The sequence below is a fragment of the Leuciscus leuciscus genome (assembly GCF_965113295.1).
Source record: "Leuciscus leuciscus genome assembly, chromosome: 2".
Classification (NCBI taxonomy): domain Eukaryota; kingdom Metazoa; phylum Chordata; class Actinopteri; order Cypriniformes; family Leuciscidae; genus Leuciscus; species Leuciscus leuciscus.
The window spans coordinates 52,147,048-52,170,224 of record NC_138726.1 but is presented as its reverse complement, the minus strand read 5'-3'; the positions used below and the strand labels follow the sequence as shown (position 1 = coordinate 52,170,224).

The following is a 23,177-nucleotide window of genomic DNA, read 5'->3' as shown; positions in this document are numbered from 1 at the left end:
TACAAATGATTTATATTTTAAACAAATGCAATTTTTTTCTATTCATCAAAGAATCCTTCCAGTCCTTGATTCTGATTGGTTGAGCCGCGTTCGAAGCCGTTGTAAATTACTCAACAAACATAGACCTGTGACCGCATTACATTAGTATTACTGCGCAACTGCCGTTTATGTTTCTTTGTTGCTTAGCAACCTATTTAGAACTACATTGCTTGGCGGAGGAATAAATGTGATATAACGTTATGTTTTTTGTTGCTGGTGTTTATTTTATGAATAAAATAAATATTAAAATGAACATTTTTATGGAGTAACCGTTTTATAAAAGCAATAAGCCCCTTGAAACCGTGTTTTATAGTGGATTTAGAACAGCTAAGGGGTTTTTACAACGCCCCTGATATTATCAGTTTCCAAAAAAAAAAAAGCAAATCAGCTGAAAATTCAGCTTTGATCATAGGAATAAATTACATTTTAAAACATATTAAAATAGTAAACAGTTATTTGAAATTGTAATAATATTTCACAAAATGACTAAATTTGATCAAACAAATGCAGCCCTGGTAAGCTTAAGAGACATTTTTAATTAACAACATTAAAGTCTACTTAACACAGATTTATTTGTTCCAATAAAACCCAACTGCCTTACCACACAGTGCTCTTCCTGGAAAATGAAAGGATAACAGGCACATTAATATCTGCTGGTAAAAGGTAAAACTACCTGATCGGCTCAGATTGGAAATTCCACACAACCTTCCAACTAGATCAAAAGTCAACTAGCATTCTAAAGCTATAAAGCTCAGATGATGAAATGTTTAATGTCATTGCCCTGCTTTGGCAAACCAATGCCACTACTAGACCAACTGTGACTGAACTGCATAGCTGACTTTATAGTGCTACTGAACTGATCCAACCTCAAGAAGAGTTTCACTTCTCATGCTATGCCAGCAAACTGAGGTCTATAGGCTAAGCTGTCTGTGTGTGTGTGTGTGTGTGTGTGTGTGTGTGTGTGTGTGTGTGTGTGTGTGTGTGTGTGTGTGTGTGTGTGTGTGTGGCCAATCTCAAGGCAATAAGAGCCTCTCACATGAGAAAGCAAAGTCTGGCAGTGGCTGAGCTCATTGAGTCTCAGTCTATGAAGATTAAGGCTCACGTGTTTGGTTTTATGAAAAGTGTGTCTTTAAAACAGCATTACCGACTAGTATTCAAAGGGTTTTCCGTGTGAAGTAGAGAACTAACAAGGTTGAAATGAATATACAATAGTAAATCTCTTGTATTATGTCAAATAAAATGTTTAAACAAACAAAAAATGCTTTGAAGAACACAATTTGTTAAACACTTTGGTCAATGATTCATAAGGTGAATTTGTTTTAAGTCAGCGACCTCTGTGGATAAAGTATGTCAATATTCTGAGACCTTGAGCTTGAACATCACAGTGAAAACCCTTTGCATTAGGCAAAATCCCCATCATAAAATATTTAAAAGTATGCACAGGTTTAAAGATATCACTGAAATACACAAAAGATGCAATTTGACCCCGAAAAGACAACATCAATTGTCTCAGACAATGCAAAAGAACATCTTGAAAACATATTTCTCCATATGCAACACAAGAACAAGAAAAGCTGAAATCAAGTAAATGTAAGTAAGTGCGTGTGAAAGAGTGAAAGAATGATGCTCTACCCAAGGAGCTGAACAGGATTAGCATTGCTACGTTAGCATTAGCTTGCCTTCCTGTCTCTGTATACTATTACTAGCCTCTAGCACCAAACAAGAAAATGTTTTGACTTTATATTAGCTTTTGCTTGATGTGACATCATGTCTGACATGTGATGACCAAGCAGTTAAAAGCTTGGAATTGAGAAAGTTCTTGCTAGCAGCAAACATGTTTGACTAGCCTTGAATACAAAACGCAGTAACTGCGATTAATAAAAACCATAATTTCCTCCACCAAACATCATAATTAGATTCCTGTCAGAGAGTGCCAGAGGTCAAACATGACACCATAACTTACAATCCAAAAAATTCTAATAAAATAAAAATAATATTTTATAAATAAATAGAATTTATACTTAGCATAGCATACTTAGCATAGCATATACAGTGCCCTCCATAAATTCAGAAATAGCCAAGCAAAAGAGGACTTTTAAGACAACATCGGCACAAATCCTTATTTTGTGATGATTTTGTATTGACTATGAAAATATTTGTTATTAAATAAAAAATATTGACTTCTACAGAGCCCCAAAAGGGACATGATGAGGAGGAAAAACATGTCATGTTTTGCGTTCCCAGACAAACGTTGCATTCGCTCGCAAAGAACTGGAACGCAAAAACATTCGCTAGAGAAACCAAAATATTTCACCAAAATATTTACTAACAAAAATTAAAATAAAATAAAATAAAAGTATCTCAATGATACTAAAATAACACTGCACAGCTGCTGGTGTTTGTATATTGCCATTATTATATAATCAAAAATAACAGCAATATTGCTAGTCTTCAATGATAATTAAAGCTACTTTATTACATTTAGGTCATGATAAGGATTTATGCTGATTGAAATGAGTGCCCTCTCTCAAAAAGTTATACAATAGGACAATATTGTATAACTTTGAGAGGGCACTGATTTCATAGTGCATGTCCACAAAATATGGTTTTACCATGGCAAATGTCTACTTGTTGTTTATTAAAGGAATCATTAAATAAACAATATTTGTGACATTAAGACAGATTTGTATTTAACTTTAAATAAGTTCTGCTGCTTTTCAAAACTCTCAAAATCTGAGAACATCCTTTGGATTGTCTTGCTACTATCCAAAAAGAACTAGTAGCAAATTCCACCTATATATATATACATATATATTATTTGGCATTGGGGAAGTCTCATTAACTTGTACTTGTACCACATTTTGCAGTAAAACTTTTAGTGGATAATTTCATAAAACCATTTTGGCCAAGATTCCAATACAAACATTTGCCTATATCCTGTTAGATATAATGCAAATATCCTTTCAAAAACTAGCACTACCACCATTAGGTATAATCTAACATCACAAAAATCATAACGTTTCCTTTAAATTAGTCAGATGAATCATTTCCTGAGGTATTTCTTCTCGCTCTTGCTCTGGATGTGTAACATCTCTCTTAGAGCAGATCTTTAACTCTTTTTCTGAGTAAAGTGTATCCTCCACGGGGCACAGTTTCTCAGAAGCAGAGTCAGAGGTAGTTGGTTTGAGTAGTCCATCTTCAATGGAGCAATCCTGAGACTTCTTCTTTGATGGTGATGGGGGTGGAGGGGCCATACAAGACCAGAAATAGGGAAGAGTCATTGTAACCAATGTACCTGACACGAGGAAAGCACCAGCAGTGATAAAAGATGCCGTGTATGTCCCAGTGTAGTCCTTCAGCCAGCCTAGGAGAAAACAAAAATGGAGATGGAACAATCATTTCAATGCTGACTGGGAATTTAAAGAGCTGTATCAATGTAACTATTCATTTTCTTCTATTGGTCGGCGCTGGTCATGTGTGTGATGCTGGCCAATAGTGACCCAGAAGCGCTGCGCTGTTACACTACATGAACTCACTCAGAGGCCCACACAGGAGAAAATGAATAGTTGAATAAAGTCGTTATTTTTGTTTTGTTTTTGCGCACAAAAAGTATTCTCGTCGCTTGATAAACTTATGGTTGAGCCACTGTAGTCACTTGGACTATTGTAAACATTGTCTTTACTAACTTTCTGGGCCGACAAGTTTCAATTACAGAGAAGCCTATGGAGGAGTGATCCAGCTCTCAGATTTCATCAAAAATATCTTTATTTGTGTTCCGAAGAAGAACGAAAGTCTTACGGGGTTGGAACAACATGAGGGCGAGTAATTACTGACAGAATTAAAATTTTTGGGCGAACTATCCCTTTAAATATAATGATTGTGATAATCTTATGAGCTCCTACCAGACAGTGGTGCTCCCAGAAGCCCTCCAACGCTCTCAATGAGCTGCAGGAGACCGAGGGCTCCCAGCACTCGCTCGATGCCTACGATCTCCGGTACCACCGCGAAGGCCAGCGGCGTCATCGCTCCTGCGCAGAACCCATAGGCCACACTGACAACCAGCAGTCCTGAGTAACTCACAGCAGCAGGAATGAGCATCAGAAACAGGCCCAGTAACCCAGTCCACACCACCAGCATGTGGGGCATCCGCATTTTGCCCAGATCCGAGGCCCAACCGGAGGCTACGCGGCCCACGATATCTGCCACACCGGTTACAGAGATTACAAAGGCTGCCTGGTACTCATTGAAGTCAATGTTACGGCTGTGGGCCACCAGATGAACGTAGGGGATGAAGTAGCCTGCATTGAAGAAGGTGATGGCCACGGCATAAGTGAGGAAGCCTCGGTGTGAAAGCAGGGAGAGCTCAAAGCACTCGTAGATACGGGAGGATAAAGAAGAGCATCTGTTGAGGTTGGTCGAGTTTTCTGTCTGAGAAAAGCATAAAAAGAAATGATTAATCACTGTAATATAAATAGTAGGGGTGTAACGGTACATGTATTAGTCCCCGAACCGTCACGGTTTGGTGAACACAGTCAGTCACAGGCGATCCACACTCCAGTCCAGAAGGGGGCGTGTGTGGCAAAGCAACGCAGTTTGCTAACGCAAGAGCTTGCTAGTAGGCTATACGCTGAGTTTCGATTCATTTTTGTGACGTGCTCCACAAACTTCACGGAAAGGAAACCGGGACGGCAGAAAGCAACATGCTGTTTGTTTTCTTTATTATACAAAAGCCAAATGTTTTGCCAAATAAAAAATAGACCATACAGTTTCAAATTATGTCTTACTCTTATCTATGACCATAAATGACGGGAGTATTTTAAGTTGTTTTCGCAAAAAAAACTTGTTTTTCTCCTTCTCACTCATCTTTCCGTGATTTCTTGAAAAATTATCTTGTATGATGATGCTCTCTATGGTGATGCTCTTGTATGTAGGACTAATTTCTTACGCATCTAATCCCATGCCTCCGTTGCTAATTCCAAAACGTCATTTTAGAGTTAGTAACGGAGGTTTGAGCCGCTGATAGCAGACTAACGCTGAGTTAGGGTTAGGGTTAGGGTTAGGTAGAGTTAGTAACGGAGGTTTGAGCCGCTGATAGCAGACTAACGCTGAGTTAGGGTTAGGGTTAGGGTTAGGTAGAGTTAGTAACGGAGGTTTGAGCCACTGATAGCAGACTAATGCTGGGGACACACGACTAGCTGACACATTCTCTGACTGTTTTCATCGACTGCAGCAGATTTTAAACACCGACTCTGAACACAGACTGAGCGCGCTGAACACGCGTGTGGGCATGATTAGTCATAAGTATCAAATTAAATTCATTATGCAGTTATTAGAGAAAGATGTTGCAATAATGAGACAAAAGCATGTTTGCAATAGTTTTATTTATTTATTAATTCAATGCGTTTTAATTCATTCGTTCATTCTTTTTTTTTTTTTCATTATTGACAGATGACCAAATAAATGAAACACAAAGCCCTTTTAACAAGTAGGCCTATCAATAATTATTTATTTGTTATATTATCTGCAATAAAAATCCGTGCTGCAGGACTATCCATTTATTTAGCCTATATTCAGTTTAATGTTCTATTGATTATAGATAGGACTATATACTTTATTTATTAAAATTAAACTGCATGTTTCTGTTGATTGTGAAGCTAGACATTGAAAATTGCAGATCAAGCGCATGGGGCGAAATGCTTTTTCTTGTTATGAATTGTATCCTATTTTCCGTTATTACAGTTGACTACGCGAAGTGATATGGAACTGTAATGCGGTCAAGACCTGCCTGGAACTACTTTAGCCGTGCGTTTCCCTGAAAATAATGCACACCTTAGAACGTTCGTCAACCAATAAGATTCAAGCATTCAACGGCCCTGTAGTATAAAATTGCATAATTCTAATATATTTCAATTATTAATTGTTCAATTGATCAATTAATGTAATTGTATTGATTTATATATCAGAGCACATACCTTTTCCACAACTTTTGGATTCCCTAGAGGTCGAATGAGAGCTCCACAAGCGATCATGTTGAAGCTGAGGCCTCCGAGGATAAGCAAGGCCCCACGCCAGGCGTAAACTTCCACTAGATATTGAAAAAGCGGGGAGAAGGCGAAAGAGGCAAGACCGACTCCTGTGAAGCCCAGGCCCATGGCTAGAGATCTCTGCATGGTGAAATACTGCATCACTGACGCAACAGTAGGGGTGAAGACCAGTGCCCAGCCTAAACCTGACACAGATCAACACAGAGATGAACAACACCAATCAGGATCCTGAAGTTGGCTAATATTAAGGACACTATTTACAAGAGCATCTACCTGAAATGAATCCCATGGTCATGTAAAGATGCAAAAGAGATGTTGCCTGGGAAGCCAGAATGAATCCCAGGCCTGAGAGGAATCCTCCCATCATAACAACTGTGCGAGCTCCATACACATTACATGCGGCTGCAGCTATTGGACCTGTGTGCAGACGTACGCAGTTAACATGTGCCAAGACAAAATTTGGTTTTACCATATCGTGCTGGTCGATAAAGACATATGTCATGAACGAATTTGTGCATATGAACTTACTCATTAGCTGTTGTATGGCCAACCCAATGGATGTTATCCAAGACACTGCCTGAGCACTCTCATCAAAGTACTGCACAAACTCCATGAAAAAGACGCCCAGACTGCGGATGATCCCAAACACCAGGGCGGATGTCACGAAAAGAGACCCCACCACCACCCAGCCCCAACCCCCATCAGGTGCCGCCATCAGCGGGGACGACTGCTGCGTTTCCGGCCTCTCTTGGGGCTTTTCCATCTTTGCACTGAAGAGACTGATTAAAGAGACCATGATTTGAAAGTCTTGATTTTGTTTTTGGAGGTTTTCATGCCCTGCCCCTTTATTTTTGTTTATGCCTTAGGCTGGAATTAGCTGGAGTTCAGAAACAGTGCTTACTGATATAGAGAAAAATAGTGTCTTTGTGCTTTGTAACTGTCTATGTAAGGTCTTTTTCATGCTAAAACAGCAACATTACACACTAAAGAAAGTAAATAAAAAATATAATAAAAAGTTTTCTGTAATGTTATATCTAAATATGAAAATTAGGCATTATTAGGCAATTAAATGTGCACTAATTTGCATACATTTCCAGAAAAAAAATATGAACACTGAATTAAATCAGGTTAAAAAAATTTTTTTTCATTTTATTGACGTATTAGAGTAAAAGGGTCTTTCTTTTTATCACACCATAAATCTGAAAATACTGTCAGAAAATAATAAAATGTATAAAATCAGGCGAATTACATATGTAAACCCCTCAGTAAAATCCTTCAAAATAGAGATATGAATAAAACTGTAAAGTTTGGTGTATGTAAAGGTGCTGAAATGGAGATTCAGTGCAGGAGAAAAAAATAATAATTAAGAGAAAATGGCCTTTAAAGATATTTATTGTATATAAAAAATAGATAAAGCAACACTTAAAAGTGTCCTTTGAATGTTTTTTTGTTTTCTCACTAGTTTGAAACAACACTTCATGTAAACCCAAATAGCCCAAAAATTATCTTGATGGACAAAACGTGTAAATATCATAAACTTTTGTTGATCACAGAGCTTGCTTTTAGCAATAATCCAAAAGCCTATGGGAAAATCCTATTGGGTTTTTGTTGAAGGAAGCAGTGTGATGCAAACTGCAGGTTGGCCTAATACCTGCAATATATATATATATATATATATATATATATATTTATTTATTATTATTTTTTTTTAGATGTTTATAATGTACTAAAAAATTTGAGGACCTGTGAAATATTGTCAGATGTTAATTTGTGCTCGTGTACATTTATGATGAGAAACATTATGAAAAAAAAAGATGTGAAAAATATGGAAATAAAAATGATTTTAAAATTTTTATTTCGTTGCTTGATGTTAAATGTAAGTTTTAAAATACTGGTCTACGGGTCTACATACTCGATCTCCGGATGTATAACATTAATTATTAGGTAATGTAAAAAATAATAAATAAAATCTGCTCACACGTGAAAATACGCCCAATGCAAATCAAACAACCATAATGGATTATTAATAAAAATGAATTAGGTAACGGGACCACAGCTAATATTGAGGAAATCACTCTTGCGTAGTGACGTAGCACACCCATTCAATCATGTGTCGCTAGCTTTGTTCATATTTAGCACACGGGATTTTACAGTGTCAGTGACACGATTTATTCACGAATTTATGGCGTTAATATCGATCAATACAAACGCAAACACATGGACTTGATCTTGCAGACCAAATGTGTTGTTATAATTACAGTTGAGGCATATTATTTGTATTGTGGACGTACCACACGTGACATACATTATTTGGCAGTAGTAGATATGTGAGTTACAATGAAACACTAAACATGTAAGACAAACAGTATGTAACATTTCTGCTTACTGAATGACATATAATATACATTACAATCATTTGATAGTGCAAATTTTCGGAAAATGTTATCCGTTTCAAAATGCGATTGCTTCAGGTGAATGTGTCCAGAACAGATCAGTCGTTACTTACCCATAACCCAATCACCCCTTTTCCTTACGAGTCATGATGATTAGGTCAAATCATGTAAACATCTTCTTTTTAAATGCATAGACAACCGGTAAATATTGGTAAGCACATAGTCGATGGTGATTTTCGACTTATTCATAAATTCACCTGCTGCTGCTTGAATGACAACATACTGGTTTAGTTTCAGCGAAGCTCCGCCTCCAGAGCGCGCTCACGAGCTAGCATTTAAAGTTTAAAAAAATGTCAAGAACATAGTCCTACCATCGATCGCTTCATGAACTACACGTGCACTGTCAGGTTCAGTAGTCGACAATAACTGCACATTCAGCATTCTGTCATGCATTTAACTACTGTCGGTAAAGATTAACGTTATCTATGCCGGGTATGAACCAAATGCCCTCTAGCGACAGTTTCAGTTAATGGTTAGAGATATTATATCAGTTGCCCAACACTTTAAAAATGCTAACATTTCTTAAAACAGCCCAGGGTTGTTTACTGGTCTAAACTGGTTTTAAACTGGAATGTTTAAAATGTGATTGTTCATGTAGGGTAAAGCAAAATCTATATTTTAACAATATTGTAAAAGTGTGTTATATGTGTATTAAAGTAAATGAATACAAATGTGTGTGTGTGTGTGTGTGTGTGTGTGTGTGTGAATGCATATAGGCCTAATGTGTAAATATATATATATATATATATATATATATATATATATATATCAATCATACAAAATGCATGTCATTTTTTCATTTAATACTGTCCTGAATTAGATATGAATTAGATATATAGTCCCCAAGACAAAAAAAAAGAAGCTGAATATATAAAAATTACCCCGTTCAAAAGTTTACACACCTGATTCTGAAATACTGTGTGTCGTTACCTGGATGATCCACGGCTGTTTTTTGTTGTCGTTGTCGTTTTTGTTATGGTTGTTGTTGAGTCCCTTGTTTGTTCTGAGCAGTTAAACAAAAAAATCCTTTAGGTCCTGCAAATTCTTCAGTTATCCAGCATCTTTTGCATGTTTGAACCTGTTTTCCAGCAGTGACTAAGATTTTGAGATCCATCTTTTCAAACTGAGGACAATTGAGAGACTCAAACTATTAAAAAAGGTTCAAACATTCACTGATGCTCCAGAAGGAAACACCATGCATTAAGAGCCGGGGGGGGGGGTGGAAACTTTTTGAATTTGAAGATCAAGGTAAATTGTTCTTAATTTGTCTTCCAAGAAACATGCAAGTATCTTCTGTTGCTTCCGAAGGACAGTACTAAATATATATTTTTTTATATTCACACAAAATAAGATTTCTTTTTACATCTTCATCCTGTTCAAAAGTTTTCACCCCCCGCCTCTTAAAGCATCGTGTTTCCTTCTGGAACATCAGTGAATGTTTGACCCAGTGAATGTTTGAGTTATAGTTCACCCAAAAATTTTAACTCTGTCACACGTCAAGTGAACATGCTTGTAATTCAACAAGTAATTAGTTTAGTAATTAGTAATTAGAATTTTCATTTTTGGTAGAACTAGCCTCACCCTTTAAGTGGTAAAACTTCCATACACAACTACACATATTGACGGACAGGTAGTGTGTGTGTGTGTGTGTGTGTGTGTGTGTGTGTGTGTGTGTGTGTGTGTGTGTGTGTGTGTGTGTGTGTGTGTGTGTGTGTGTGTGTGTGTGTGTGTGTGTGTGCGCATGGCCGGTTTTTGTTTAAGGCCGGAAACAGGTGCCAGTCGCTCCATTGTTCGTATTTCAGCAGCACCCGTAGAGAAGCTGAGGCGCTTTAGGGTGAGTCGAGGGGTAACAGTTGTGAGCTAATCGAAGGAAGGAAGGGCTAAGAGGTGAATTCTTTGTTCTTCTAGGCTCCAAGAATCAGACAGGCATTGGCAAGCTAGATTTGAACTTGTAGTGAAACATTTGTATATGCTGCTTACTAAGATGACTGCTTTATTAATTGTGAGACTCTCCCACTGTTCATGTGATTGTGAAGAGAATTGCATGAGAACAGCAGACACACACACAATAACAAGAAATTAATTTAACTTTAATTTATATAAAATAGGTCTTGTCTTTGTCCAGCAAAAGAGCGCAATACAATTTTGTTGATATCATTATCCTCATCATCATCATCATCACTCTTCTTTACATGTATATTAGTTTGACTAGTGAGTCCTCAACCTGCTTGGACTCTTGGAAACTATAATACATCATTAAAATCTTGAAATGGCCTCTAAAAAACACAAGTATCATTAAAAAAAGTCTAATTCTCTACAAATCTTCTTCTTGTTACTTAAACAGAAATAGGCTCCAGGCCTTTTAAATTAGTACATTACAATACTAAATAACTGGTAAATATTAAGCAACTAAGAGGTTATATTTGAGTTTGACATTCTGGTGATTGGACCAGAATGGATTCATTAACAAATAAGAACACTATTTGGGCAGAACAATTAATAAAGAAATAATAATAAATAAACAGATATTAAAATGACAGCATATTGATAATAAAAAAAATCATAACAAGTCATTTTTCTCTTCTTTCTCAAACATGCTTAAATTCCTCTCTTTCTCAACCATGCTTAATTCCTTAATTGCACTTCTGTTCTTCTTTATCTGTCTTCCCTTCATACTCTTTCCTACAATCTTGCAGAATTCCACTTATCCACAAATTTTTACCTTCATTCAGCTCTTACATCTCCAATCTGAACTCCTAATAAACATCTTCACACTCTGCCACAAACCATCTTTAAATCACAACAGCAAAACTAATCTTCCATATCCTTCCATAATGTAGGCTACTGAAGCATTTTCAGTTCACCTGATTCATTTTACTGTCTTAGGGCTCGTTTCACACCAAGGACGATAACTACTATAACGATATAGATAAAGATATAGTTCTAAAAAAAAATCTAAATATAAAAGAATAGCAGAGTTCACACCACAGCTATAACGATAACAACACAGTGATTTATAGAGCGATAAAAAAATCATTCACAGCCAATCAGAATCCATCCTGCTTTCTCGAGCTCGAGCATTTAAAGCGACAGACGACAAATCTGCAGAATAAACAGAACGATATTGTGCGCTGGTTTGAACGCTAATATAGGTTTCGTTATAGTTATCTTTATAGTTATTGCTCTTGGTGTGAATAAACCTTTAATCCCCATTCGGATGGCAATTATTTCTCATGGGTATGTCTGGAAAAATTCATTTGCATGGCTCCTCAGTGATAAAGCTTGAGCATTCAAATGGTTTAAATTCTGTCTTGCGTTTTATGGATTTCCAAATTATGGATTTTTTTTTTTACCAATGTGAAAATTAGCAGGAAAAAAATGTTAACACAACCTCTTATTTACATACGGTTAACATTTGACCTGGCTGGATACTTTGCCAACTAGTAAAATTATTAGTCATGCTAATACACAATTAATTTAGTGTTCCCCCCTGAGAAACAATTACAGTCTGAACAGGGCTACATACTTACTTTTTGACAACGATATGCACCATTTCTCCTGCCAATATGACGACAAAATACTTGTTGCAACAGCATAAAATATGATTAAATAGCATGAGGAAGAGAAAGTATGCATAGCAAAGCAAAATAAATAATAATATTTTAACAAATAATAAAGATAACAGCCAGCACATCTAGTGCAGGAGTGCTGCATTCTTGGAAGATTACATTCATTGGTATATTTTAGTCAAGCTGTCCTCGAATGCAGCACTCCACCTCTTTAAACTCTTTACAATACTGGTTCATAGATCCATCGATCTTCAGCCTAAACGTTTGGATCTTCAGAGTGAGCATTTAGCTACGGTGCCTGCGATGTGGACCGTGTCCCTCAGCCAGCTTGCAGCAGGGTGGGTCCAGGTTGGTACGGGTCGGTCAGAACCTTGTAGCGGATCTTGGTGTTGGTGATCGCGCCGTGCTTCTGTCTCAGATGGAGCCTCAGCTGGCTCTTATGACGGAAGTGCAGGTGACATTTCTCACACTGGAAGAAAAGATTAGAGCAGAGAGTGAGATTTCAGCATACCTTGATTTAAAGTTGTAGTTCATAAATGTAAAAAAAAAAATGTATAATATAAACGAATAAAATATACATATTATACCGGCCTACATCATATTTGCTGAATGAAGTTGAACCAACTTGTTTCTCGCTAATTTTGGGATGCTGAATCCAAAAGTAGTGTCTGTTTTGCTCGAGCACGTCACACATTCTCATAGAAATATGGTATGCATTTCATAGCATTTTTGCTTTGACAATCATTTTGGTGAAGAAGTCTTTGAATCATCCCTTAATCACCAGGGGCCAGTTGCATAAACATAGCCATTGTGTTAAGACTGTCTTAAGAACTAGTATGACTAACTAGCAGTTAGTTAGGGGTAATCAATCGTACTTTTCGGTAGCAAATTAGACCAATCTCGATACATGAAATATGCCTAATCCTCGATTTCAAGGTTAGAATTATGGACAGTGACAGATGTTTTCTGCTAAATCTGTGGGAGTTTTACAACATCCAAACAATGTTTTTATGGAACATTGCAGTATACATTGCATTCGTTCATGTGCCCTCGTAATCTTTAATCAAAATATCTTCCCCTCTCTCTTGCAGCAACATCTCTTCTCTGATGATGCGTTTACTGGCGTGAGGGCGGGGCAACCTGTCACTCACATGAGATCGACCAATAGCAAACCACAACAATCCAATCATTTCCCAAAGCACAAAATCAAGTCCCGCCCTACTTTTTTTTTTTGTTCGAGAAGCTGTTTCATGTCAAAATAGGGAAGAAAAAACTATATATATATATATATGTGTAAAATTGAACAAAACATTAGTCTTATTTTGTGAAGATAAAAAACTACATAATGGAAAGTTTTTATTCATAATTTTGAACGCAGCATCATCAAATTAGATTATATTAGGCCTTTTTTGCAAATTATGAGATTTTTAAAGATGCAGGGCTGTGTTTTAAATATGTGTGTGTATGTGTATGTGTATGTGTATGTATAAGTATATATATATATATATATATATATATATATATATATATGTAAAGATATTAAAATGTATATGTTGAAATATACTGACGCTGTACGGCTTCTCTCCGGTGTGGATGCGCAGGTGGCTCTTCAGCGTCTGCAGGTGTCGGAAACGTGTTCCACAGGTGTTACATGGGTACGGCTTTTCTCCGGTATGGATCAGGACATGAGCGCGCAGGTGAGCGACCTACAAAACACATCATGCATTTTTCAAGAATATCCTTTTAAATGCTCAAAAATAAGAATGATACTTGCAATCCTGCGCAGATGTACCTGGACAAATCTGGCGCCGCATGTGTCGCAGCGGTAGGGCTTTTCTCCCGAGTGGATGCGGGAATGAGTCTTTAAATTCGCGGGCCGGTTGAACTGCGCCCCACACACATTACAGCGGTAGGGCTTGTCTCCTGGAGTCAGCGAGAGCATAAGAGAGATATAAGGAATGAGATACAAGTCAGTTATAATATTAACTTTAGTGCATACATAAATACATAAAACAATTAACTAACAGATCATCTAAAAAATAAGTTCCACAAGCATAAGTTGTACACTGTAAAAAAAAATTTATTACAACTTTTTTTCTTTTGTCAAATCAACCTAGATAATTAATGTGGTTCAGGTAACATAATATTTAGAATTTCTGTTGATTAAACCAAATTTTTTACTTAAACCAACAATATTTTTTTACAGTCAACATTAGTCAACCTCCTCACCTGAGCAGGAAGGCTTTGTGTTTGTGCCTTGATTTCCAGTGTAACTGAGCTGTGCAGAGAGGTTCTCAAACTTGATTGGATGTTGGCCCAATAAAGGATTCTGATTGGCTATTTGGGTGCAAACATAAGGACTGCAGAGACCTAAAAGGAAGAGGATGAAAAATAAGATACGATTGTTTATTTTTGTAAGCACAGCTATTCATAGTAAAGTTAAGAGATGCTCACTGACCTTTATCCTCACTGATCGAAAGGGTCAGGGGTTGCAAACGACGGTCCACAACATGATGGGGATATTTTTGCTGTGACATATTGTATGGAAGATGCAAAGTTTTCCTAGAAGAAACAAAATGATGGTCAATACATTTTTAATCAGTTACATCAGAAGTTCTTTAATCAGTTAAGTCAAAAGAGACTAAACACACCTATTTTTCATTCCAGGCTCCTCCCCTGTCCAAATGTTATTTGCTGTTTTAGGATCTTCCATCCTATCACTGACAAAGGGGGCGTGGCTTTGTGCTTGACGCTCCTCTCCAGGCCCCTCCTCCTTTATAGGTGTGGCACACAGAGGGTTGAGGACAATATACTTGTACTTCTTCCAGTTGCAGGCCTTTGGGTCAGGAGTTGGTTTAGATTCAGATCTCTTCTGTAAGGATGAAACATTACAATTACGCCACCTTCACACAGCAACAGAATACAGTTGTCAGCCCTCCTTTATACGGTTACATTCACACACACAGTTACCGAACTCACACCCGTACATTTTCAGGACTCACAACTACATTGTGCGGTTCTGCTTTCGATAACTTACAGCAATTCTCAGGAATTGATTGGATCGTAAGAAGTTGGGCGTTGCTAACTAAATGGAGGCATATTTGAATGTCAGGATTTTTAGTCCTACCCTCTGCCGTGACACTTGTTTAGAGGGGGAGGGGAGGTTAACGTTTTTGATTAAAGATTAAGACTACACATGAATTTTCAAAAAGAAAAAATAATATGCACAGATAAATCATTGATAAACATGCACACCTTTAGTTGAGGAGAGAGACTGCAGCCGCTGGACTCAGCAGGAGAGTTGGGCTGCCCACTGGATTGGGAAGGACTGTCTGGGGATGCTGTGGAGTAATGGCCCAACTTGGAGGTTGGAGGTGACAATTCCTCTAATTTTAGGGTCTGAGACTTGGGGATAGCAATCAGGCCAGTTCCTGGATCCAGCGAGGCAAAGCTCTCACCTGGAATCCTGTAGATACAGTTGATGTATTTTATGACCTTTTGATAACCATTTTTGAGATGGGATATAGTGGAAGTGTCAAATGCATTCAAACACATAATATTATACATTTCCTCTATAAGCCTTTTACCTGGCTCGGTCTGGGATGGGATCTCCTGCCTCAGCATCGGGCCTGGAGGGGGAGGAGAAGATGGTGGGATGAGCAGGTGGTGATCTTCCACCGAGAGGCGCTCTGGAGGCTGGCTCCATCAAAGAGGGACTCACAGTGATCCTCTCACTGCAGAGAAAAGAACAAACTTTTGGTCTATTTATGCATCATGAAAGTGAGATGGGAGGAAAAAATTTGTTTCAAAACTTCACATTCTCTCGCAAAAACTATTACTTTCCCCTGAGAAACGTTGCGTTCCCTTGCAAAAACGATTGCGTTCCCCCGAGAAACTTTGCATTCCCTTGCAAAAACTATTGCGTTCCCCAAAGAAATTCTTAGTGTGACAAACATTTTAATAATCTAAAGAACCTTTATCCACTTTAAAGAACTGTTTGCACAATGGAAAGGTTCCATGGATGTTAAAGGTTCTTCATGGAACCATAAATGCCAATAAAGAACCTTTATTTTTAAGAGTGAACAGGCAATGATGTAGCATCATATTGTTGGTTATTTGCATAAAGTAGCATCATTGTCACTCATGTCACCAGAAATCTTTGCGTTGTTTTTTCACTGCGAATCGCTAGTGTTCTGTGTGCGCTAGCTTCTCTGCTTTGGTGTTCAGTCTCACCTGTGCTGGATAAATGCTCGGCAGGTGTCTGCGACGTGCTCCATCTGCAGGTAGGAGGCAGCGGCGAGCACTCCAGAGACTGTGCGGGGCGTGAGAGGGAGGCAGGAGGTGTACATGAAGTCCAACAGCAGAGACACGCTGCCTGAGTCCAGGCCCTCCGGCAGGGCAAGAGAGAACACCCGCTCACCGCAGGCACCGGCCGCTCGACGAGAGAACAGAGTGTAGAAGAATCCACTGTGGAATAACAGATGTGTAAGAAAAAGTTACGAAAGTGGGATAAAAACACTTTCAACTGACTGCTGCTAACTCTGACAAATGTGGAGTTCCACTCATTTCCACTCAAATCATGCTTTTGTAACTTATATTTATGATATGACATAAAAAAATCTAAATTATGAGACACTAAATCATAATTATGACATTTTATCTCATAATCCCATTGAGTCAAAATGACAAAATCATAATGGAAAAGGTTCCATGGACTTTCTCTGCTTTGGTGTTCAGTCCCAAAATCATAATTTAGTCATAATTATGACGGGGCAAAAAACTAAATAATGACTTAAAAGTCATATTCATGACAATAAAATGTGAAATTATGTCAAAAAGTCGAAATTCTAGCTTTACAGTCATAAGAAGTCATATTTTAGACTTTATTGATCATTTTTAATTTCTATCATATAATTTCAACTTTTTATCTCAATTATTAGATAAAAAGTCAAAACCATGACTGTCATAATTATGACCATTTCAGAATTAAGATGTTTTGTCATAATTTCACATTTTTATGTCATCATTTTGCCATTTATGTCATAATTTCGAATTTCTATCCCAAGTATGAGAAAAAGTTAAAATCATAACTGTAATAATTTCTAATGTTTGTCATAATTTCAACATTTTAATCTTATAATTGTGACTTAATTTGTCAATAATAACGTTTTATGTCATAATAATTTCGGCATTCTTTGGCGGATGTGGCCTTCCATACAAAAGCGTATCTGCTTACAATAGTACAATAGCTACTTGTGAAACAAAAGCAGTGTGTGTGCCGCGGGGCTGAATATGATCTCATGCAGGACAGGAGTGAGCTAACTGTCTACAGAAAAAAAAAAGAAGCAAATCTTGGCACAAACAGGAAAAATGGCGGAGGTGGACAGGAAAGAAGAAGTGAGGGAGGGCGGGAGAAAGTGAATGATATGGCACTCCCTGATGCCCGACCTGCATGCGATGAGCACGGCGCAGTGCGCGCGCAGCGTGGCGGAGCCCACGAGCAGCGTGGCGTCGGTGAGGATGTCGCGATGCCGCAGCTCGTTTAAGTTCAGCAGCACGTCGTTCGAGTGGCGGGTGAACTCCTTAATGTAGCCTTTCTTCACCTCCATCACATGCGGGCTTCCGTCTTCCTCTTCCATCTGCATTTATTTAGCTATTTGATAAAGAATATTGTAAACATATTATTTTCTAATAATTAAGCTCTACAGATAATATTGTTGCATTATATTCCAGTTAGCAAAAAAATATTGAAATAATTAAAATATGTAGGCTATTGATATTCATAAAGGCTAATTTAATATGTATTTATAATATATATATATAACAATATAGTCTACTTATTTGAATTATGATCCTGTGAAGCTTTATAGTAATCATAAAATATGTTTAGTAAACATAAGAATATTTTTTACCTGGCAAAATGAGGTTCAGAAGCATCTATTTGGGGAGGCCAGCTCCCTACTCGTACCTGCCATCAAAAACAAATCATTGTAACCCACATGCACCAAGTTTAATAACAAGTAAAAAAAGTAAACATCTTTAAAAAAAAAACATGCATGTCATTTTATGAACCACTTTACTGATACATCATTCTGCAAAACCATAAAATATCATGCACAATAAAAAAAAAAGTGATGCACTGACTATTGCATTATTTCATTTAGCAGCAGCAATATTTAATTAGCAAATCAGTAAGACTTTATAAAATTGTATTATTATAAAATGACTAAACTCCAGACAGCCTTTTCAAAATTAAACACATCATAATAATTCAGAGTAAAATAAATAAATAAATAACTGCAGGATTTGAGGACAGTGAAAAAATGACCACGTTATCATTCATTCATTAGTATTTTGCCTCACCCCCTAAAACCTCTTTCATAACACCTCCTTAGTTGAGCATGAGGATGCAAAGGGATTTTCCCCACATTTTGCAGGTGGTTTGAACATCAAAAAGTATAATCCAAAGCATCACATTTTTGAAAAACGAAGTAAAACATTTGAATTCAAGTACAAAATATTGGTCTGCAAGAAATATCTATCCAATATAGATATGCATTAAAAAGACTGAATTGAGAACTCACCCCGACCAGCAGGGACGAGAACACACACCGCCCTGTTCTTACAGCTCCTCTCTTCTGATCCCAGTTTCACACACACGGTCTAGACTCTCTCACTCAAACGTGTCTCTGGAAAACTGACCAGTCTGACCTAAGAGAGAGTATCCTTTATAACGCTGTGCAGGAAGTCTCATTCAGTCAGGGTGTTTATTTCCTGTGTTCGTTGAGCTGCCTTTTCACACTGCTCCCAGGTCAGTTTTGTGGCGTTTCTTATAATGACTGAATGCGGGATCTCGATGGTCTCTGATCAGGCTGGGAAAACCCCATCCCGAATCCTCTTCTCCACCTTCCTTACTGCCCACGCGCTGGAAGCTCAGCGGGAAAAGGCTCCAGGCCCCTGTGTGTCAGTATTTATAGTTGTGTATTAGAGCCCTTTTGTGTTTAATGATGACAGGAAAGTGGGTAGAGTGCTTTTTGATGCATGGTGCGTGTGTTTTGTAAATGTTTGTATGGATGTGAAGAATCCAGGGAATGTAGGTTTGTGTGTGTGAGAGTGTGTCGTTGCGTGGGCTTGTGCACATTGTCAACAGGTCAGAAGTCCTGTCAACACTGTCCAGGAGTTCAGCAAACCAAAGCAAACTCGCACGACCCGGTGTCTGTCCAGGATGAGGGAAATTGTCTCAGAGGAAGTTTGCGCAAATACATCAACTTCATTCTTATGGTTTGCCATAGGAATCATCTGACAAGCTTGTGTCCAGTGACAATGCAAACATAAAATCAGATTAGGTGCAATCTAACGCTGTAATATGCATTTGTAAGTGAACTTGAAAAAACTTCATACCATAGTCTCAGCTAAATGTATAATATATATGCATTAAAAAGGATTGCAGGGAGTCTACGAAACCCCTGAAGATGTCCTGTGGTGTCTGACACCAAGACATTAGCAGCTGATCCTTCAAGTCCTGGTGGTTGCGAGGTGAAGCCGCCATGGATCAAACTTGTTGGTCCAGCACATCTCACAGATGCTCAGTTGGATTGAGATCTGGAGAGTTTGGAGGCCGAGCAACACCTTGAACTCCTCATCATGTTCCTCAAACCATTCCTGAACAATGTGTGCCATGTGTCAGGTGTTTTATCCTGCTGAAAGAGCCACTTCCACCAGGGAACACCATTGTCATGAAGGGATGTATCTGATCTGCAACAATGTTAATGTTTGTGGCACGTGTCAAATTTACGCCCACATGAATGGCCGGACCCAGGGTTTCCCAGATCACCACACTCCCTCCACCGGCTTGTCGTCGTCCCACAGTGATCCTGGTGCCGTCACTTCCCCAGGTAAACGGCGCACACGTACATGACCATCCATGTTATGTAAAAGTTTCGATGCATGTGTGTGTAGGCGTTTTTGGACGGTGGACCATCATAGACACTCAGATTGGTCAGGGACTACACATCTCCATTTACAGAAGAGTGTGATATACTGTGTGTTGTGACATATTTCTCCTATAACCATCATTAAAATATTGTACGACTTTGTGTACATACATACACATTTACATGTCTCTTCAACACACAATTTGAGGCATCATTCATGTCCATTATACTAGAATTGCAGGATGAGTATTGCACCAAAGTCAATCAACTGACTTATTAAGGGGTCAGTTGTGGCCTAATGGTTAGAGAATCAGACTTCCCAGACAGCAACATAGTGTCGGGCCAGATCCGGCCCACATTTGTTACGCATGAAATCCACAACATGTACCAGATGTGGCCCGGATCTGGGCCGACACTATGTTCCTGTCTGGGTTTTAACCTGAAAGTTGCGATTCTCGATTCTCAATACCATCAGGAACCGACTGAGGTGCCCTTGAGCAAGACACCTAACCCCCTATCGCTCCCCGGGCGCCACAGCATAATGGCTGCCCACTGCTCCGTGTGTGTGTGTGTGTGTGTGTGTGTGTGTGTCCATGGTTTGCAGTCTGTTTGTGTGTGTTCACTACTCACTGCTCCTAAAGTGTGTGCACTAACTTGGATGGGTTAAATGCAGAGCACACATTCAGAGTATGGGTTACCATATACTTCACATGCCGCTTTCATTTCACTTTCTTTCCAATCTAAGTAGGCCATCTCAAGTGAGTCTGGAAGTTAACTTCCTATCAGTAATTTTGTGTAGACTGATTTAACCAGGTTGCACAGTAAACATGGCCTAAACAAAGTGCACAACCTTTATTCAAACCAAAGATAAGCAACTCAGCGAATGCAGCCAGGTCAGCAAGTACGGCCAAATTAGGCCTCACCTGCCTCTCTCAAGGGTTGCCGGAAACCTCTGTCTGGCTTCCTGTGACAGGAGAGTGTGTGTGTGTGTGTGTGTGCTTTGGGAAGCTTGTTATGGGCAATGAGCGGAAGGAAATAGGAGAGTTTTAAAAAAAAGTGATATGGGTGATATCCCTCTCTCACGACCGAAAAACAAGGGACACCTAGAGAAATGCAGCCCGCAGATGTGCAGGAACTGTGGGACACCCCCTCGCTCCACAACCTGCCCCCCCTTAAGGCTTCCTGTGAGACACACACAATTACACACACACACACACAGGGATGAAACGCCTGCGCAGGACATCCGTCAATAAAGCAGGCAGGAGAATGAGACAGGGGATATGGGGGCTCATGTAGGTCTCCAATAGCTTAAAAACAAGCGGAAAGTTACCTCACCTTCTTCACTCACGGTTTATGGAGAGTTTGGAGGGAAAACTTACCAATGGCCACAAAGACACAGACAATTAAGTCTGTATGAAATTCTGCTCCTTAAATTTACTTCAGGTTTCTTCAGTTCATTGTTCATGTTATCATCCACCAGGCGATGATTGCTTGATTGCATGGTCATTGGCAAAATATTAAGGATTTTTTTTGTTTATTGCTGTCAGCTCATTTTTTAATGGTGCGTTCAAGTCCTTCTAGGCAGTTTGCATTAAGAGTTGGGAAGTCGTGTTTAGAACGTCAGGTGCGTTCAAGTTTTCATCCTAGAAAGATGGCGGTGTAACTTCTCTAAATTAACTACACAAAAATACAGCATACTTCTATACTTCTAGAAAATGAAAAACAAAGATTGTGCATCAGGTGTGTTTTGCTTTTTTATGTTTTTAAGTAATTCATGAAGCCACTGTAAACTTTATTGTTACATATTATTTTTCTATATTACAACGCTATCTTATTTTGTGCAGGCAATTAGCTTACTTCATTGTAAATAAAAAAGCTTGACCATATCACTGCTAAATACCTGTAAGTGTTGAGGTATTCCACAATGTTTCTCACTGCCCCATCTCATAAACATCAGGGCTTAAAGAAAATCCACTCATATTAACGGCATTAGTGGGATAGAGTTCAACTCGTAAATACGATCTTTCCGACATGACTTGAACGCACCATTACATTTAGTGCCTTTGCCGTCACTGTACTCATTACGGAGGAATAACGAAACTTTCGTTAGAGTAACAAAAGTTAGCATGAGCATTGTAATGTTTGAAGCGGGAAGATTTTAAAACAAGGTTCGTTCATAAATCTGTAAGATCTTACCTTCATGCTGTAGAAATAAAAACCGGAAGACAGAACACAACAAGCGCAGCGCTAAAAAGGGGCGGGTCTACATAAGGTCTGGATTTGAGCATTTAGAAGAAGAAAAATGTATGAGACAGTATTCAAATACAGAGCTGCCAACTCTCACGCATTCACCGTGAGACTCACGCGATTGACACTTTTCACACGCCACACATCCATTTTCTCACGCACAGAAAAATCGCGAAGCAATGAGGACACGGAGACCGACAGACTAGACAGAGCAGGTTACTTATGATATCAAAAAAAATCTCAGCTCTCAGATTCTGTCAATTTTATTACGAAATTCAAACAATAAATACCGTTCTGGCGCTTGTAAATGTGACGTGACAGATCCCTAGCGGCACGTGACCCGATCATCTCTGCTAGCTAATAGTATAAATACACACGAATTAACAATGTTGAAAGATACAATACAACTTACCGAAATGTATATTCCTCATACATAATATCGATCAATCAGTGTTTTTCAACCGTGGAAAGGGGTCAATAAAACAGCTGGAGAACAATTATGTCACATAACATTTACCTCAGGAAAGCCATTTGATGACCATAATATAGGCTATATAGCACGTTAGTTGGCTAGAAAAAAAGAGCTATAGAGAGTATTTTGCTAAATATGTGTACTATATTACATATTTATTATATTTTTTTACTTATATCATTAAATAAAGTTGTTATTATAAAAAAAATGCATAATATTTAATTTGAGTTATTTTTAACCTTAAATAGTTAGTCATAGCTATAGCTATATTTTGCACTGGTGTTTACTTTGCTTTATGTATGTATTCATTTACTCTGGACCAGTAAGAACTTTTTTTTTACTTTGTTTACTATTTTCTACTTTGTTTTTTTATTTTTTATTTTTTTTGCCATTTCCTATTTTTTTACTGTCTTAAGTTG

The 23,177-nt window shown here is 38.2% G+C and overlaps 2 protein-coding genes across 5 annotated transcripts; both read right to left on the bottom strand.

The window, feature by feature from the left end:
- Positions 1-555: 555 nt before the first annotated feature.
- slc16a13 (solute carrier family 16 member 13) lies at positions 556-9,692 on the bottom strand. 4 transcript variants are annotated; one of them, XM_082161256.1, is made up of 6 exons: positions 9,439-9,692; positions 6,612-6,862; positions 6,357-6,500; positions 6,012-6,268; positions 3,942-4,467; positions 556-3,403 (listed from the first exon to the last, which is right to left on the bottom strand). In XM_082161256.1, the coding sequence occupies exons 2-6, from the start codon at positions 6,844-6,846 to the stop codon at positions 3,051-3,053; spliced, it is 1,515 nt and encodes a 504-aa protein (XP_082017382.1). In that variant the 5' UTR covers positions 6,847-6,862; positions 9,439-9,692; the 3' UTR covers positions 556-3,050. The 4 variants fall into 4 exon arrangements, with proteins under 4 accessions (XP_082017382.1, XP_082017381.1, XP_082017383.1 ...); XM_082161255.1 differs by having other exon boundaries at positions 9,467-9,692; XM_082161257.1 differs by lacking the exon at positions 9,439-9,692 and adding an exon at positions 8,590-9,223.
- Positions 9,693-11,917: 2,225 nt separating this feature from the next.
- On the bottom strand, positions 11,918-18,996 carry bcl6b (BCL6B transcription repressor). Its single transcript, XM_082162307.1, has 12 exons — positions 18,690-18,996; positions 18,018-18,073; positions 17,554-17,758; positions 16,339-16,572; positions 15,693-15,839; positions 15,361-15,571; positions 14,757-14,977; positions 14,564-14,667; positions 14,335-14,475; positions 13,898-14,028; positions 13,674-13,811; positions 11,918-12,574 (listed from the first exon to the last, which is right to left on the bottom strand). The coding sequence occupies exons 3-12, from the start codon at positions 17,748-17,750 to the stop codon at positions 12,425-12,427; spliced, it is 1,674 nt and encodes a 557-aa protein (XP_082018433.1). The 5' UTR covers positions 17,751-17,758; positions 18,018-18,073; positions 18,690-18,996; the 3' UTR covers positions 11,918-12,424.
- Positions 18,997-23,177: the final 4,181 nt, after the last annotated feature.

Coding starts and splice junctions, on each gene's coding strand:
- slc16a13 (XM_082161256.1), bottom strand. CDS start 6,846: ATGGAAAAGCCCCAAGAGAGGCCGGAAACGCAGCAGTCGTCCCCGCTG. Junction 6,269..6,356: donor GACCATGGGATTCATTTCAG/GTAGATGCTCTT, acceptor GATCTGTGTCAG/GTTTAGGCTGGGCACTGGTC. Junction 3,404..3,941: donor TCTGGGAGCACCACTGTCTG/GTAGGAGCTCAT, acceptor GTTTTCTCCTAG/GCTGGCTGAAGGACTACACT.
- bcl6b (XM_082162307.1), bottom strand. CDS start 17,750: ATGCAGATGGAAGAGGAAGACGGAAGCCCGCATGTGATGGAGGTGAAG. Junction 15,572..15,692: donor CCCATCCCAGACCGAGCCAG/GTAAAAGGCTTA, acceptor CTGTATCTACAG/GATTCCAGGTGAGAGCTTTG. Junction 14,476..14,563: donor TTCGATCAGTGAGGATAAAG/GTCAGTGAGCAT, acceptor TCTTCCTTTTAG/GTCTCTGCAGTCCTTATGTT.